Genomic DNA, 19,933 nt, shown 5'->3' on the forward strand with positions numbered 1-19,933 from the left:
AGATAAAAATTATAATATGTCTTAAACGTTACAACCAAACGACTTCTTAGTTACTAATAATATGGACCCCACATTCCACTAACACTATTTCTCTCTTATTTTAATCCCTTCTCTCTTACTTTACCAATTCTATATTAAAACTAGTGTCATTCACAAAGTGCCATATTTTTCGTGGACAGGGAGTATAATTTTTAATATTTTCTTATATATTTTTAATAACCTTCAATATATTTTTTGATTTTTTACATGGTAATAAGAAAATATTGAAAATCATAATTGATTACTTAATATGCTAACAAAATACTACATATAAGTTATAATAGTGATAATTTTTATTTATATAAAATTTTTGTATATATAAAAATATGAATTGAATAAAAAAATCTCACTAATAAAATCTTAAAATAGTATTATTGTCAAATAGGTGTAATATTATTTTGTTTTGACATGAAAAGTATTATAATATAATTACTTTTTAATGTGAAATATTATTGGGTTAAGAAGTCAATATACATATATATTGTAGGAGTAGCATATTGAACGCTTATTATATGAATGTAATCTATATTTTATAATAGTAATATAATGCTACTTTCCATGATTAGTTGATGTCCATTTTGTGCAGTTAGATGATTAGTGGACGTCCATTTTGTGCCGTTAATTTTATTGAATTGGTGTTTAATTGATTTGGAATGAGGACCTTTTCTATTTTTATTTGTCAACAAATTATTGGTGAGGTATACGCTAATGTCACTATGTCAACTTGGTATGAAAGGATTATGAAATTTTTACTATACTCCATATCCTTAAATTGCCTAAGGTTTTGACACTCTTCACCGTGTCAAATTGCTTTGACCTTTAAATTTAAAAACAACTTCAATTTTAATTTTATAAAATAATTAGTTAAATCATAATTTTCAGATATTTTTTTTATTTTAAAATTTCTAAAATGTGGTGAAAGTGAATTAAAAATCGTACCAATACTAATTTAAATGCAGTTTCCCATATTGTAAGTTTGTAACGCCGCGTAGAAAATTCGACCAAAAACAATAAATGAAAATGATAATGAAATGAAACGGCCTAGTCATGCCGACATCCCAAGTAATATCTCTCTCCAATCAACTACAATTGGAAAAGACTTTCCCTTCTTGACCTTACTTAAAAGAGGAGTATATACGATATTCATCTTCCAATCAACCATTTTTCAACTCTCATCTCATCAATTCATACCCATGGCGAAGAAGGCTGTTCTGATCGGCTGCAACTACCCCGGAACCAAGGCCGAGCTCAAAGGATGCATCAACGATGTGCGGCGGATGTACTCTTGCCTCGTCGACCGTTACGGCTTCTCCGAAGATGACATCACCGTCCTCATCGATACCGACGATTCGTACCAGCAGCCCACCGGCCACAACATACGCGCCGCCCTCTCTGATCTCGTCGATTCCGCTAGCCCCGGCGACTTCCTCTTCGTCCACTACAGCGGCCACGGCACCCGCCTTCCCGCCGAGACTGGCGAGGAAGACGACACCGGCTACGACGAGTGCATTGTCCCCACTGATATGAACCTTATAACCGGTCAGTTCACCACTCTCTACTTTGTGTTGTTGATTGACTTCGTAGATCCATATGAATCTGGTGCGAAACATGATGTGTTGGTGTAGTTGAGTTTGTGATCTGATTTTGATTGTGTGAGCAGATGATGATTTCAGAGATTTGGTTGACAAAGTGCCCGGCGGGTGCCAGATCACGATCGTGTCGGATTCGTGTCACAGCGGAGGGCTGATTGATGAGGCTAAGGAGCAGATCGGAGAGAGCCATAGGAATAGTGGCGAAGAGGAGGAGGAGGAGAAGGAGAAGGAATCTGGAGGCTTCAGGGACTTCCTGCGCAGGAGCGTCGGAGATGCAATTGAATCGCGATTCGGCCGACGCAAAGAGGAAGGAGGAGGAGAAGAAGAAGAAGTTGAAGAAATTGAAGGAGTAAAGAACAAATCTCTGCCGCTCTCAACACTGATCGAGTTGCTGAAGCAGAAAACCGGCAAGGAGGATATAGATGTTGGCAAGCTGCGGCCCACGCTGTTCGACGTCTTCGGGGAAGATGCCAGCCCCAAGGTCAAGAAGTTCATGAATTTCATATTTGGAAAAATAAAAGGGGGCAATGCTGAAGGAGGGGAAGCAGGGGGATTTTTAGGAATGGTTGGAGGGCTAGCGCAGCAGTTTCTGCAGCAGAAGCTTCAAGACAACGACGAGAGCTATGCTGAACCTGCGTTGGCAACGCATGTTGGAAGCAAGAAGGAGGCGTATGCTGGAACAACCCAGAAAGGACTGCCGGATACGGGCATTCTGATCAGCGGCTGCCAGACTGACCAAACATCAGCGGATGCCACACCTGCTGGCGACGCAAGCAAAGCTTATGGCGCTCTCAGTAATGCCATTCAGACGATTCTTGCTGAATCCGATGGCAGCGTGAGCAACCAAGAACTCGTCACCAAGGCTAGGCGCCTTCTGCAGAAACAGGGCTACACTCAGCGCCCCGGATTATACTGCAGCGATCAACATGTTGATGCTCCTTTTATCTGCTGATGATTATAAGATTGTTATGCAGTTTCACTAAGGCCAATTGCATTTGTTGTTAATGCCTGCTTTGAAGATAATCGACTGTTGTGATATTTTCAGTTGGTCTGCTTGTGATGCTTTGTGTGAGCTTGAATGTGCAATAAGTCTTCAATATTAGCAGTCAGCGTTGTGATTGAACTGCCACAAGGAGCAATGGGATTTGTATTTAAGATGAGTTTCTGACACACTTGCAATCTTCTTGTGTTTGCCTATATTACATGAATGCTATTCATAATAATATACAACAAAAACAGATCCAATGGGGCCTCAAAAATTGGGATATGAACAATGTGAGACTGCACCAAAATAGCTCAAAAATGTGGGCGTAACTTTCACTGCCAATCGAATATGGCTTTGCCAAAACATCGTTCGGGGTCATCATATCCTAAATCTGCCCATCTTGGTAGCACAAACCAAAACCGCTCCTCCATAAAAGTAGCAAAACAGGGTTGAGCCCTTGCAAATCTCACTCGTCATCAATTTCGTGAACCCAGGCCAGATCTGCCAAAATATCAACTTTGTAAATATTATTCTAATCTCAATGACTCATAGTTCATGATACGATTAAATCTACAAGGCCATAACCAGAGAAAGAGAGAGACCTTGCAAAACTGTTGGAACAGCTGCATTTGGGATGAGGAATCCAACAATTCGCTGACTGTCAGAAGTTGTCTCTATACGCACAACCCGGATTCTTTTATGACTTTGACGAACCTGTGAAGAGGAATCAATGTGTCAATTAAAGAAACAAGTCTTTACTTAACCAACATTTCCAATAGGCATCAGAAATGTTGAGGACCTATATAAAGTAGAGTTGTGTCTGGAAGGCATAAGAGAATCACCACAAGGAAACATGTCTTTACTTACAATCATTTGAATCATTTCATTTAGCTGGATTACAACATTAATCTATACATGTATACCATGAAATCATACATTAAATATAGAAAAAAATAATGGAGTTACCTGCTTGGAGAGTGCCTTCTCAACAGTGCCCCAAACAGGAAGAATGAGGCCACCCAAAATATTCACTTCCTGTAACCTTCTGCCTGTACTGCAGAAGCTACCCAATTTACAGTTGGGACCGTGCATGCACTGCATGTGAAAACTCAATAAGTTGTTAGCAACTCAATTCTCAAAATGCAACAGCAAAACAGATAGTATATCATAAAGCCACAAGTAAAATTATAAATGAAGCCTTTATGATGTGTTATGCACTTTTGCACAACTTTTATTTCCAAATACTATCAGATTTTTATTAATATTGTGTTGGTGCATGGCAGGGCCGGAGGGGTTTTAATAATTTGAGAGGTGGAGTGGTTTAGCAGTAATTACTAACACAGATTACAGCAGTTATCGTCCATGTTATTTTCAGGCATATCAGATGTCCATAGAGAACAACAATATCAATATAAATGTACTATGTTAAGACACCTATATTTTATTTTTCTGATCTATGTATAACTAGGCCAGAACATCCTCCATAGTCCATTCTAAACCCCCATTCTTTGCTACACAACTGTTTTGACTGAATGCCTCCATATCTTCTAGTTACATTATGTTACTTAAATTTCAGTGCAATGAAAAGTTCCAAGTATAACAGTTGTCATTCACACGCTGTACGAAGGATCAAACTATTAACACAAGACTGAACTCCTAAATGCTGCTTTCATATATGGCGAACTTCCTATTGTCACATTAAGAAAACTATATATTGACAGCAGGCTGGAGCCCTGGAAGTTCCTATTATCTCACCTACTGTGATTTTCTCCCAGCAATAGATCCCATTTAGGTCGCATCAAATGTAGTTTAATTTAATTCTAGTAAGTACATGCGCTCATGTTTCTAAATGACATAACCATGTTATCATAGATGAGGCACATGCCTCAACACCATAAAAGGCAAAAAATTATCAAAGCTTTACACATTGTATTAAGTTCAAACAATAAACTATAGATATATGTGGAGAAGTATATAGACATAGGAGAGAAGAGTAGTAGGTGTATTTCATTACTCAACATAGGTCACATATATATTGTAGTATAAGAGACGAAGCTAGACTATATCACAAACTGATGTGGGAGGCTCATATTCTAAAACAAAATCAAAGTCATTGTGGATTCTTATAAAACACTGAAAAGACACATGGTTCAATAACTTATGTGATCATAGTTACCTGCTTGGATGAAACTCCATATTCACCTTCCCAGCCTTTACGAGCTTTCTCAAGAGCTGAAAGTTTTCTATATTTTTCTTTTAGTTCTGTTAGAGTCATTTCCCTGGATATTGGAAGTGATTTCAGAAGCCTAGAAGAGATACTAATCAGGAAAATCAAGTGAAGTTCTAGGTTGGAATGTCTATGCACCTTATAGACTCCCCAAGGTTTGGCCGGAAAATTTTGTACACTCCAGAATCAGAACTGAAACGTAGACAACAAAAATTAGACACAAATAAGTATTAGCTGGATATGAGCCTACTTCTGGTACTTGCTGTATACTAAAAGTGGACATTCATTATCCACGTTGTGCATATACTTATATTTACAAAGGTGCATCTAATCCCGTTAACTAGCAGGATATGAGCCCATTTCTGGTACTTGCATGTTGTTAAACAGGGCACCACAAAAGAAAGTAGGACGTCATAGGAGATCGTTTTGAAAAATAGATACTCCATATATTAGTTAAAATCAATAGTTAATAAACTCTAACAATTCTAGACAGATTGAATTTGTTTAAATAAATTACTTTTTAATATAGTTAAATTTATAATTATTTAAAATAACCACTGTTCTAAAACTTGTCCCAGTGACCAATGCAACTCTACAGTTCATTTGCTAGCACCAACAAGATGCATCAACCAATAAACAATGTTGACAGGTGAAGGCATTATATAATTGGGGAGTGTGCCTGACTTTAAGCAAGCACATTTAGTCACAGAAATTCTTTAGCTGTATAACACAGTCATATTCGCTATGTACATGTATGTCAAGATGAACATACTTTTCCACTGCTAAAAGATAATGGCGTTTTCCCATCCATTCTCTCCTTGATTCATAAAATCCACTGTTACTTGATCCGGCATCATCCTTTTGCTTTTCCTCAAACAATGGAGGAAGCAGCCTACAGAAAACAAATTAAACACACACAAGCTTTTACAAAAAAATAAAGTTTATCTGTTTGGATTTTGTTTTTTATGTAATTCAAAATACCTCCCATGTCATTCCTCGATCCAGTGTGAAAGTAAACAACACAGTGGATGCTCCGGACATATTGTCAACATGAACAGTCTGAAAAATGAGTGTTAAGAACTGGTTATAATGTTAAACCCACAAATTCACTGAGTATTGTAACCTTTGGTGCTCCCAGCAACTCTATCGTGTTAGCCTTCACATCTACAATACCAGAATCCAGATGCCCTTCAATACGTGCCCTCTGAATAAGAAGATCAAAGATGCCAACAAATAACTCGAACAGCCTGCAATACCATTCGCGTCTACTATTATTGGCGACACTCAAACAACCTGAAATGGTAGCACTGGTCAAACACACAGCCAAAACCTATTTTGAATCCCTGGAGGGAGCCCCAAAAGTCGGTTCAGGAAACGCCCAACATCATTCATGTCTGAATCAACTATACGGCCAGAAACCTTTCCACCTTCCTTCTCATTACCTACAAGCATTAGTGGATAATGTTAATTTGGGCTAAAAACAGGATGTAAGCACTCCTCTTAGATGAGAGCTACATTTAATTAAACTACCTTCTAGAAGTCAGCATCTATACGAGGATGAATAAATGAAATAGAGGGACAAAATAGAAAGTCAAACAATAGTAAAAAAAAGGCTCATGACTATATTTATATGCTAAGCTATTACCAGGAACTAGATCTCTAATAATCCCAACAGAATGAAGAGCAGCTCTTCCTTCCGTAACGAATTCTTCTATTGTTTCAGGAATTTCAGATGAACATCCTGGTGGAACAATGGCCAAAGGTTCCTGAAGATTCAAAACAATGAGTATAAGCACTTCATCAAAGTAAAATTTTCGTTTGACAGTTTCATTACAGTATAAAAATCATCCAGATTAGTACCAGTTCCATGAGTCCCTTGTACAAATTCATTAAGGCCTTCTTTGCAAATGCACTATCATAATTGTAAGCACTGAGAGATGGTCCAGCTCTGCAATATAAGATGATGTAAGAACAACTGGTGAGGGCAGGTAAGAAGAAACTGAAATGTACCTTATTGGCTACAACATTGGTATTACCTTCGGTCTCCCTGTGTCAATGCTCCAAGAGACTCAAGTCTCTTTGCAACAATGGAAGCAAAACGTCGTTCGCCACCAAGATTTGTGAAAAGCAGCCTATTAAAATAGAAAATTAATTTACTTAAGTTCTCACATTCAGATCTGTCAATTTGAAAATTTGTGGACCGTAAGATATTAAGCAATTTATAGTGTGCCATACTATTTATCAATACACAAGACTTGGCTCCAAGCTCAATAATTTTATCATTACATCAGGCTTACCTCAGAGCTTTATAATTTTATTCATAAATTTTTGATACAGAATTTCACATCTTCTTCCTAATTGATATTGACAACTACTCTTAATATAAAATAAATGATTCATTTAAAGTATTTTCAACACTGACGTATCAGGATATATCTTAGAAACTCCAAGCAATGAAACTTTTTCATGACTGACAGCACAAACATAATTCTAATACTCATTGAAACACTGCATACTATCTTTTTATTTATCATTTTAAGTTGATGAGTACTACTAATATGTAATGGTTATGGAACTGGTAAGATTATATCGGGTATTTGGGTCCTTGCCTTCCATTGTACATTACTACATTAATCATGAGCTCGGTTCAACGAGAATGTTCCATAAAATCCAATCACTTTAGCACAATAGCTTGTTGCATTTTAATTCAAAAGGAAGATGGAGAAATGGCACTTCTTTTTAGAGTGAAAAGGGAGAATACCCAGCCTTCAGCTTGTCGAAGTAAAAAACACTTGTATCAACTTTCAAAATATATAAAATCTTCCACATTCAGTCATCACTGGTTGTGTAGTAAATAAAATTCTTGTTTTTGCGAAACAAATTCATATATATCATGCATTAGAGAAGAATTCATCACTGCACGAAGAAATGGCTCCATGCAGGCAATTCACATTTGGATGTGCAAACATGAAACAAGCCAAAAAAAAAAAAAAAAATTCTAAAGCTTCTTTTAACATTACTACTGTATATGGAAAACTTCATAAAACCCTCATAGACAAACATAAAAAGGTTGCAATGACATTACTGTTATGTAGTAGTTTGCAATAAAATTTTGCACAACAATGTATTGAAAAAGATGCGAAGAAGTCACGTTGCACATATCAGTAATATGTATATTTTTGTAGAATTAGGATTTTTATCTTTCAATTTTCAGATTTATTTTAATGGAACTATGATATCAAGGCATTTTTGTCCCTTCACCCATACAGTAGGTTTTATATGCTCTCAAACAAGTGGATTTTTCTTTCTTCACACTTTCAAGTGGGTAGAATTTATTATTGACACTTTTTATGCAAGTGCGAGACTTAGTTTTCACATATTGCTGCAACAATTGTCAGAAGGTCTTTTTGTCAAGCCAGAAATTCATAACCACCTGTATTCCGGTGCAGAAGTTTGGTTTGATCTGTGAGTCCTTCCAAATTGTTGAATTGCTCTATCAGCACTCCAAGGTAATTCAAGGGTCAGATGAACTCTTCTTCTCTGTTACCAGAACAAAATGATTCAACATAGATGGACTAAAAATGACAACAAAGCATGATCCTAAGGCATAACCACAAAAACCACTAGAAAAAAAAAACACATTTCAATTACGATACCTGATTGACTGCTCTTCTATCTGCCTGCAAAGAAACACCAGCAGATCCAGCCTCAGATATGATAGCTACAAGTTTTTTACCACTCATGAAGAGCTGTTTTTCATGCATATTGACCATTTCCATGGTCACATCTTTCCTAAAACACACAGCATGTGAGTTAGCAACTACAAACGCAACTCAAAATGATGATATAGGGACATGTCCCAACTCACGTGTTCCGTGCCTGATAAGTAACACCTTTTCCGTCAGAAGCCCTGACTAGCATGCCACGTCGCCCTGTAATTTCTGCTACTTTATCAGGACCTCCAAGCTGCTCCAATGTCACACAGGCATAGAATAAGGTGTCTAGAAAGGAATTCTGTTTTGTACTGAATGAATATTGAAGTTACCTGATCAACAATATCATCCAACGGATTGTTAGGAAGATCCAACGAGCGTATTATTTCTAGAAATTCCAATTTACGCTTAAGGGCTCTTTCATATCTAATCAGGTGAGAATATCACATAAAGACGAATAATAGATATTCAAAATACTTTGAAGGGAACCATAAGTTGTTTTCATCAAGGGTACCTTTTCAGTAGTTCTTCATAGTAGGCTTGTCTAGCTCTGAGAAACTCCTCTGTTTTCTCCTTGCAAGAGTAACAAGACCAATCCCCAGATATTACTTCAACAATAGGTGGAACCAGACAAGCAGGGTGAACAAGCTGGCTGCAACATGAACATTGAAGCAATTTCTTCCTTTCCTAGATTCATGAATAAGTAGACAATGAGGAGTGATGATGATGATGATGATGATGATAATAATAATAATAATAATAATAAATCCAAATCATCCTTGTCATGGTCATGGTTAAGACGAGGGACAAGATATATACCCCTTCAAAATTGCAAACGTTGCAGATCTCGAACTCATCATCAGATTCAGTTTCTGGTTCTGTGTCAGCTGCATTTTACAGAAAGACCGTTCCGTAACGAAATAAAATCATAATAATTCAAAAGCAAGTAGCAATATTAAGATTGTATGGTTCAAATTTATAGCTGTAATTGAAATATCAGCTGTATAGGACAACCTAACCAAAAGCAAAACCCAAAAAAAAACTCATATTCCAGCAGTGACACTTGAAATAAATCATGAAACTGAAGACTATTTAAGCACAAGGACTTACTGTCTCGATAAGATTCCTAAAGAAACAATTAAAGGATTAACTACTCGAAAAGGGATATCTAAGAAATAGTTATGGAAGAACAATGCGCGTTTAGAGAAATTGTTTTCTGCAATGACAGAATGTCAAATTGAAAATTGTATAAAGCAGGATTCAAGGTGTCATAATTGATGGTTGATTTTTTTAAGAGAAATTATCATATTTAAGAGAAATTATCATATAAGTTACTGTAATTACTTTCAGATTCCCACTCGCTTTCTTCTTCACTTTCAACCTCCTGTTTAGCAACTTTCCTTACCCTCCCTGCAAATGAAACACCAGGTGTAGCTGAATGCCTCTTTCTTTGAAGCTCTTTTACACTTTCTTCTGCACAAATAGCAAATTGAAGTTACTATAACATGCCACATAAGGAGAAGTTACCTACCATATAACAAATAAATACCAGCAAGTGGTTCATCAGGTTTATCTGGAAGGGGATAATGTTCCTCAACAAATTTCAACAATAACTCACGAGGCCCAGATACAAAATCGTCAAGCTCCAAACCCTATCAATACAATGAAAAGTTTCAAGAAGTCAATTAGAGAAAGATAGCTCAATAATATCCATCAGAAATATACTCCATCCGTCCACGAAAAATAGTCTCATTTTTCCATTTTAGCCCATCCACAAAAATTTGTCTCTTTCTGTGTATGGAAACTTTCTCACCACTTTTTATCTCTCTCTCTCTTACTTTATCATTTGCGCTTTAAAACTCGTGTCGTCCACAAATGAGACTACTTTCGTGAATGGAGGGAGTATATGATAAAGATGAAAATTAACTTTGGAATCACATGCTGAACACTCTCTTCACAAAACCACAAGGACATATGGAAAGTTTAAGCTATAACTTGAATTGCACAAAAACACAGTCGAGAACAATCTTACATATTTAGTAATGGCTTCCTCAGTCCTTGCTTCCCCAGTACTCTGTAGGCCTATAACCACACACTTATTCTCCAGCAATGCTTGTTGAGAAAGTTTAACTACTGCAGGCACTTTCGCAGACATACAAACATGCCTAAAGAAGCGCTATATAGAGCGCAAAAAAAAGAACAAAAATACACACATACATTACCATAATGAGAAGTAACCTATGGGAAAACTGGAAAAAGGTTAGATCTTCCAAGAAAAGAATATTTACTACAGTACCTGATGACTTGCCCAGTACAATCTCCATACTTGACTAGAACTAGGCTTCTCATTGTCAAGAATGGTGATGGCTGATATCAACTCCACTCTTAAATGAGCCCAGAACTTTGCCGCGTTTTCATACATTTCCTGAATCCACAAAAGCTAATAAGATGTAACATCTTAAGATCTTATATAAATTATATAAGATGTGATATCTTAAGAGCTTATATAAGTTATTAGTGTTTGGACAATCTGAGCTTATATGCTAGTAAGAGAGAATCATGAGTTAACATATAGAAAATCGTATTTGAAGAGAGAAAATGTAAGACAAAATAAGTTGTTGGAGCTTATTTTACAGCTTCTAAGCTATGTAGAAGCTTATGTGGCCAAACACTTTTGAAAAGCTCATAAGCTACTAAACCACTTATAAGCTTTAAGAAGCTTAGCCAAACACCCTCAGTACAATATATATCTTACAAAAGGTAATCATATAGCATTTAAGTTTATTTAGTACTCCCTCCGTCCCATAGTAGATGTCACACTTGGGAATTGGCACGGGATTTTAGGAGGTGTTATTATGTGTGTTAGATAGAGAGAGAAAACAGTATATTTATATTAATGTGAGAGGGAGTTTTTTCTAAAAAAGGAAATGTGACATCTTTTATGGGACAAACCAAAAAGGAAAGTGTGACATCTACTATGGGACGGAGGGAGTAGTTAGTAATAAGACCTCATTTCCTGGAAGCAAAACATAGTGATAGTGATCATACCATCATTTTGGCCTCCAGTGGCACTTCAACAACTTCAAATTCCACACCTTTGTAGCTCAGGGTGCGACAAACATACATCCCCCTAAAAATTGAAGCCATTTTCAATTTAAATCTAGAAGTCTGCAAGATATTCCAGAAAAATGTTCTAAACCTTGCTTTCATATCCATGGCAACAAGTTCCAGAGCTCCAACACCCCCTTTAACCATTGCACCTGCAACAACCAACAAATAAACTATTAATAATCATTTAAAGAATTACTTTACATGACGAGAAGTAGATGGGAAAAATTAAGATAACTGTAATTGAAATAATATTCATCAAACTCAAAAGTATATACACGCTTGAAACATTTCTAACCACCCACTCAATTCTGCATCTTATTTTGTGGAGCCAAAAATGTATGTAAGGGGAGATAAAGGAGCATGAGTGGAACTCAACTGGAAAGATAGACCAAAAATTCAAAATCCATCACTGATATGAACATACCTAACATAACTATGGTCCTTGATACATTAGTCCTATCCATTGTTTAACAACTCCTTACATTTATTAGACTGGGAAAAGAACTTTGTGGCAATACCAAATTGGGGCAATGACCACATACAAAGATAGGCACATGAATAAGTTGAAAGAATGCATTAAATTTCACAGAAGTATTAATAGCAACTAAAGTAGATTAGTACATGTCAAAGGAAAATTGCACCTAGGAAATCACGAAAGTCGAGAAAAGATGTTCTTGGTCCCCAAAGACCGAGGCGAACCATATAACCCAGATTGCGTGGTTCAGAAGCACCAGTTGCTGAGCAATAGATGACGCGAGCTTCAGGGAGTCTGGCCTACATTACAAAATTCAGGGAGCAAAAGAAAATACCTTTTAAATCCTGCAATGCATAAGCTATACAAAGTGCAAATATCGAGATGGAAGGTGGAGAAAGTGAGAGTGTTGAAGCACACAGATTCACATAGCAGTAAATGCTGCAGCACACATGCAACTCAATATCAGACCAAAGATACGTAACTAGTAAACAACCAGAACCGGGAGCAGCACAATGGATACAGCACAAGAGAAGGTAAAAGTATAATAATTTTGAGGAACAAGAACTAAAAATAAAATTCAGGATGCGGTACAGGACAGGTATACATATTCCAGTCCAGCATAAATGTCTGGGTACCTGTTAAGTGCATAAATGCTTTGATGACTTCGTATGTAAAACATTATCTGGTCACTTTCTTCTCGCAGTGATGTATTGTGCTAGAAGATAAAATTGATCCCAAAAACTTCTATGCAATGCTAAAAATGAATTTTGAAATTATGGATTATTTATCCATATGTGTCATATAACCCATAGTATATGAATCAGTAGATGCAAAGGAAGAAAATAAGACAAAAAACAGTAGTACCACGTGCCCTCTTTTTCGGAAGATAAAAAATCACAAGTATCGCACAGAAACAGCTTAAGAATAACATTAATAACATTAACACTATAGAGTAAACGTAGGGGAGTGCCACCTGGATATCAAGAACGGCTTCACCTGTCTTTGTTGGCTGCCCCCCAGCTTCAGGGACCAGATTTTTTGCTTTATGACACTACAAGAATATATTTAGAAATAACAGAATAGTTGATTACATCATTGATCATATTTACTAGCCAGTAGAAGTAAAAAAGATGCCTACCTCATCAAATACAATAAGTGCATCCATTTTACCAAACCATTGTACAAGCTGTTGCAAACGCGAACGTCCTCTCTCAGATGATGCAATGAGGCTGCTATAAGTTGAGAAAACAACTCCCTCCGTGATGCCAACAGCTTTGGAATCGAGTTTAGAGTAAGAAAGCTTGTTCAGAGCATGAACTACAAGGGGAAATTATGAAAAATGCAATTGAAATATTAGAAAATTAGATCAGTGAAATCAAAAAGTATGGTGGTTTATTTTCTAGTCAAACAAAGTATTGAACAGCATAGCAAAGCTAATAAGACAAAAATTAAAGACAGAAGAATATATAGATCGAAGAGTTACTTCTACCTGTATCCCCTAATATATCACTTATGTAACACTACCCCTAACCATTTAAACTGCAAACTGTTATATGTGCAGACTGTATGCCAGCCCAAAATGTTAAATAGCATAACTGCATAACTAGGAAAGATGTGATCTAAACAATATGGCTCTTATCTGTATTGCAGTTGAATTGATCCATTTCTATTGATAAATCATGAAAAGAACAAAAACTTGATATCTAAACATATTCAGTCATGTTCATGCTCTCTTATTCACTTCAACATAAAACTAGTAAAAATTCGCAAAACAAAAATTACCAAGAAATCCACTTCCCAGCAGAATATGGATAAACTCATGATTCTAGTCCGAACTAACCTTCTATACATGTCGCACCAACATCATCCAAATCTCTTCTAGCATCAAATTTCAAGTCTGAACCTACAGAGACCCATCTGCAATCCAAAAGAATCATAATGGAACATAGCAATCAGCTCATTAATATCTCATAACTTATACAATCTATCGCTAGTTAACATAAGTGGTCTCTAACCAATTTTAATGCCCAATATTGAACATTGGTCTTGTTGAATACCAATGTTGTCAGTGGCATTTGGAAGTTTATGGAGGTCAACCAAACAACCGCCACAAGGGTTATGCGGGCCGCTAGTTAACATAAGTGGTCTCTAACCAATTTTAATGCCCAATATTGAACATTGGTCTTGTTGAATACCAATGTTGTCAGTGGCATTTGGAAGTTTATGGAGGTCAACCAAACAACCGCCACAAGGGTTATGCGGGCGGCTTGGTAAAATATGGCAGTTGATAAATAATTAATATATACTCCCTACGTCCCCAAAGAATATGCACTTTGGGTTTGGCACGATTTAATGTAAAATTGGTAAATTAAGAGAGAGGTAGAGAGAAAAAGTTCTAAAGTACTGTTAGTGGAGAATGGGTCCCACCTCATTAGAGAGAAAGGAGTATCCAAAATTAGAAACTTCATACGGACTAAAAAGTAGTATAAAATACAAAATTTTAGAAAATGATAGAAACATAATATGTCAAATCTTAGCACAATGATCAAAACATAATCATAGGCCATTACATGATATTTCGAGTCATTCCAGCGTTAGCACAATAATTAAAACAAAAGTCATAAACCAATACTCCACATATTATGCCTAAATTCAAATCCTCATCCTCATCAATACATATTATCTCTAAATTCAAATCCTACATTATTGTAATTACTCTCTATAGCTTTATATTCTATAAAATCAAAGAATGGAGAAAAAAAATAATGAAAACTTAAAATTTATCTGGGAGTAGTGGGTTACGGGGGCAGGTGGGTCAACGAAGGTGGAGTTGAATGGAGAGAATGGAGGTGTGCAAGCCTAAGCACAAGAATTTAAACGTAAATTCATAAGCTAATACTGTATACTATTATGTTTAAATTCGAATCCTCGTCCTCCTCAATACATATTATGTCTAAATTGAAATCCTACATTATTTGCAATTACTCTCTATAGCTTTATATATTCTATAACATCAAAGAATGGAGAAAACAAAATTATTGAAAACATAAAATTCTACAGAGTATTGGGTTGCTGGGGCGGGCGAGGTGGAGTGGAATAGAGAGAATGAAGGTGTGGATAGCAATTTGCTCAGCGAGAATCATGATTGCTAACACAAGTCCTAACTTAAAAATGGCCAAATGGGTTGTGTTGGGTTATTGGGAAAATGGATCAGGCAAGTCCTACTTGGGCGCATGGACCAAATGGCATGTCATAGACTGCCATGCCACAGCATGGCAGTAACATTTTGCCGAAAAACTTAGCACCATTCGCCATGGCCAATATTTGACAACATTGTTGAATACTTAGTACTTACAATGTTTTTCTTCTCCCATGGTTCCAGTTCTCCCATATTAACCCAGCAATTGTCCTTCCTTTACCCACACCAGCACCATCGCCAAAAAAAAAGCCAGCTCTTTCACCGCTGGGAAGATGCTGGAGATGTCTCTGCCACATGCAAGGAAATTTTACAATAATTTATGTTGGAGATGCACAGAAGATAAATCATATCAGCTCTTTGAAGTAACCTGACAAGCATAGACCAGTGTTTCAATCTGTAAGCATGACAATGTTTTTGAACGTTCTAGCTCATCCTTAATCCTGAGATCATAAGTAGGTTCAGGAGGTTGTACAGCTGATAAAGATGATGTCTCCACAACAGGATCTGGATGAAGAGGACCAATAGAAAGTTTTGGAGGTCGCTGAACAAAACAGAGGATAGTTTTATCAGAACTAGTCCAGATCTTTCGGAAGCCTGCAAATTCATATTGACAAAGAACGGTGGGAGAAAATACATAATCAGTAAATGTTTCACCAGCCAATCCTCCTTCATCTTCTTCCTGCTCCACTTCAATGGCCACCTGGTATGAGTGAGGAAAAAAGCATCAATAATCAACAAAAGATTCTAAACACTTAGCACTTTGGTAAAAGAATTCCAAAGAAGACAATTTCAAGATGAACACGCGTATTCATGCACCCAAAACAGGAAACTCAATACAACTAGTACAGTTCAAGGTAACAAGATGATACATCGGCGTAGGAATTAATTAGCTCATTTATAGCACATATAATATTTTGCATTTCTCTCCTGCAGAACTGGGATTTTTTTTTTAATTATTCTTACTTAAAACCCTATATTTAATTATTTATTCAGTAATAGGTGGTCCTCTTGCAGAACTAGTTCGGATTGCTTGATATAGGCAAAAAATATTAAACCTAGTCAAGCAATTGATTTTTTGAAATTTACACTATAGGTGGTGTCAAGACCTGGTCTGCTAAACGTGACTGAAGAAGAAGAATGACAAACCCGCCATGGAAATCCCAACCCAAAAATATGGGCCAAATAGTAGCTTGATAAGTTAAACAATTTTACAAGAAAAGAAACAGTATATGCTGACAGAAATGCCCTTTAACAACACTTATATTATATACTTTTAAGCATATATAGGCCCCAGATCCCCAATTCTATCCTAAGCACCAAATTGCATCACCAGACAGCAAGCTACCTTCACATAATTCAACAAATAGTAGTTTCCCTTCACACTGATATTACTTATTTTGTTTATGCAAGAGTTAATACCAGGGTATAGCATGTGTTTAACGGAGATTTTTATGTGATACTCGGCGATTTTGGTTGAGTAATGAGGAAAAGTTTAACGAGACATGAACGAAAAACAACTATAGTCACAGCTCTGGCAAAAATTTTACTTGATACTCAACCAAAATTGTCGAATAATCTGTCTGAATCTTTGTCTTGGCATGGCCGTCAAACTCATACATCAATTGAATGGGTTATGTTATAAAACGAACAAAATTTGTCAATTTTCAAGCTATAAAGAAAACTAAATCAAAGTTGAGGTTATAAACTTAAATAAGCTGAAAGTTCAAACAATTAACTATAATTAACCATTTATATTATTGTCTCTATATGTCAGTTCCGACAGTAGGAAGTGCAAATGTGCAAGTAGGGTCCATAAGGAGAAAGGAGATATTAATATTATGACAAAAGTTTCCATATCTGATAAGTGACCCTGAACATAAGGAAGCCTGGTTTTGCTGTGTGACGTGTGGCATTTTAGACCTTTTGCATTAATAGCATAGAATATGCAATCTGATAGCTCTGATTTCCCTAATTCGTAATCTAACATGAGATCAGTACAAGAAAATGTAAGAACATATTATCGATTCCATGTTGTAATCTAACTACACAATCAACAAATCTACCATAAACACAATCTTAGCCAGCACCAACTGGGTACAGTCTAAGATGCAAAAACACCATCCAGAAAGCTAAATACTATTAGTCCAAGATATGATGCTATGTTCTTTGAGTACGCATGAGAATAAAATAATAGACAGATCTGGAAGGTACTAGCTCAGGCTGACTGAAAAGGAGAAAATATTAGTTATGGGAACTTTGGTGGCAAAAATGAAATGTGTTTAGAATAATTACAGATAACACTAGAAATACATAGTTTTCCATAGAAACCTCAAGAAACCAATAGTTACAGTCTTTCGTCTTCTAAAATATTACTACCAAACATGGTATTTTGGAAGGAGGGCTGTACATACTATAAGTAAAATAATGCCCACGTATGTACATGTCCGTTTATTACAAACTATCAACTAGTTGTGTATCTTAAGTATGTGCAAATATGTGCATGACCATTTCAGATGAGGCTTGTTTTTATAATTTAAATGAATGAGGAAGATATCCTAAGGGATAATTTCAATACTGAAAAGTAACACTAGTTGCTAACTGTATACACCAGTTGTAACTTGATACCAGGAATGAAGAATGAGTACAGATTAAAACTAAAAAGCAGCCAAACCGAAAAGCTTATAAGCTCATTTTCTCAGGAACAGTATTCCCAATTTTATAAAGATCAAATATATTAGACATCCGCGTATTTACGACTGAAACATTTTAAAAATAAACAAATACTATATAAATAAATACTGACATTGATCTTCAGGTATAACGTGGATACTCATAAACAATCGGAATTTCGTACTTCTGTTGGATCCATACGAACATTTATCTGAAGCTATAACAAAGCCCTTCATTGCTAGGATAGGATCATAGTATCATTTATGATAGCAAATTATTCAGAAATAACTCAACATTGAAAGAAAAAAATGAACTTAGTCAGATCGTCCAGCACGACATGAAAATTCACTCTTAATGTCTCTGTCACGAAACAACTTATTCAACAATGCTAAGTTCGATTAGACCCAAAAATAACATTCCAAGCGTGAATGCATGGCAGGTTAAGGATTCAGTACCATTTAAAGGGATGAATAGCACCGATAATCAGCCTCGCACTAAGCTAACTCAAATTGAAACAGCAGGCGCCAATTGAAATGAGCTATTCAAAAAAAAGAAAAACCTCATTGACTTCCTCGGGTGGTGGCAGGGGTAGAGTAGGGCGGAGTGGATGAGGCAACACTTGCGAGATCTTAGAGAGATCGACGGCGAGACTAATTTGACACTGAGGGCAATTGAAGCGCGGTAAGCCATGTGGAACATTGAGTATGGCCTTGCAGTTGGCGCATGGCAGCTGGATCTTAGTTGGATCAATGCCGGGGGATGGGGCAGTAGGCTGCTGCATCAATTGAGGCGGCAGCATCTGCGGCAGCTGGCACGTAGGGCAGACGAACTCGGTCAGGCCAGTAACAACCGTAAGAACCATCCTGCAACCGGCGCATCGCACCTGGCAACCATCGGCGGGGAGCGGCGGTGGTGGAGGCGGCGAGGAGGGCTGCCCCATGGAGAGAGGATTGAGTGATGAGTGTAGTGTTAATTAAAATGAAATTGCATTCAATTTTGAAAAATCAATATAAGGGTTTGGTCTGTTGAAGAGAGAGAGAGAGAGCGGCAAAATGAATAAAAAGGTATGGGGGGGTTTCGTTTGATTTGGCGCTCTCTATGGTGGTTGATTTTGGGCGTGACGTTCCACATTCCAAATTTGACGGACGATTCCTCTTCCACTCTGCCATTACTTGCACTTTAATTTTACTAGTACTAGTATCAACCCCGTTTACACGGTTTATTAAATTTTCTCATATAAAACTGAAAATTTAAATAAAATAAATTATGATAAAAAATAAAATTATACAGAGTTTTTAATCACTAATACAATATAAATCAATGACATTTAATTACAAAGCAATTTTGATTATGTTACTAATAACTTTTGGTAATGTTGAAAAATCAAAATAACTTTCCATATTGTCTTGTAGATTTTTTTATAATAATGTTGAAATTTTAATTTAATACTTATATTGGAATTAATTACATTGTTCATCAATCCATTTAATTACTAATCATATAACATTCAATAATTTCACTATTAAAAAATCAATTAACAATAGCAAATTAGTCAAGTCCATTAATAGATCAAAATGCAACCAAGAAATAAAAATTTCAATAAAAAAAAAATCTAAAATCATTTATGCTCATGCAGCTCTGCCCCATCGCCCATCGACCCTCATCTATCTCCAATAGCTCACCGTTTCCAACACTTTCATCTGCGTCGACACCATCTTCTCAGCCAAGCCAGTTTGCTCCCATATGTAGATAAGAACTTCAAACATAGTCAACTACAGACCCCCATATTGCACTTTGAGAAATATTTTCATTAGTGAATAATGCGAACACAACTTATCATTTGTACTATAAATTTTATAAAATACTTATCAACTCAAAACTAAATTTGGCAATGTGAATGCGTCCATGATATCAACCTTTGA

At 36.4% G+C, this 19,933-nt stretch overlaps 2 protein-coding genes across 2 annotated transcripts; one reads left to right on the forward strand and one right to left on the reverse strand.

Annotated features, from left to right (window-relative positions):
• The first annotated feature begins 1,124 nt into the window (after positions 1-1,124).
• Positions 1,125-2,801, forward strand: LOC125187509 (metacaspase-4). Its single transcript, XM_048084109.1, has 2 exons — positions 1,125-1,578; positions 1,700-2,801. Exons 1-2 carry the CDS (start codon positions 1,233-1,235, stop codon positions 2,581-2,583), a joined length of 1,230 nt encoding a protein of 409 aa, XP_047940066.1. The 5' UTR covers positions 1,125-1,232; the 3' UTR covers positions 2,584-2,801.
• Positions 2,763-19,052, reverse strand: LOC125187508 (protein FORGETTER 1-like). The gene is given in 33 exon segments (XM_048084108.1): positions 2,763-3,117; positions 3,219-3,330; positions 3,583-3,711; positions 4,793-4,895; positions 4,982-5,035; positions 5,616-5,722; positions 5,724-5,735; positions 5,825-5,902; positions 5,967-6,090; positions 6,174-6,285; positions 6,489-6,609; positions 6,704-6,791; positions 6,880-6,975; positions 8,277-8,383; positions 8,500-8,635; positions 8,712-8,809; positions 8,889-8,982; positions 9,071-9,243; positions 9,376-9,443; positions 9,901-10,029; positions 10,106-10,208; positions 10,589-10,732; positions 10,853-10,981; positions 11,605-11,686; positions 11,756-11,816; positions 12,309-12,441; positions 13,116-13,193; positions 13,281-13,459; positions 13,983-14,059; positions 15,498-15,628; positions 15,709-15,882; positions 15,976-16,041; positions 18,571-19,052. Coding segments are annotated over 33 exon segments (3,714 nt in total). The 5' UTR covers positions 18,952-19,052; the 3' UTR covers positions 2,763-3,082.
• Between the last annotated feature and the right edge of the window lie 881 nt (positions 19,053-19,933).

The sequence above is a fragment of the Salvia hispanica genome, chromosome 5 (assembly GCF_023119035.1).
Source record: "Salvia hispanica cultivar TCC Black 2014 chromosome 5, UniMelb_Shisp_WGS_1.0, whole genome shotgun sequence".
NCBI lineage: Eukaryota > Viridiplantae > Streptophyta > Magnoliopsida > Lamiales > Lamiaceae > Salvia > Salvia hispanica.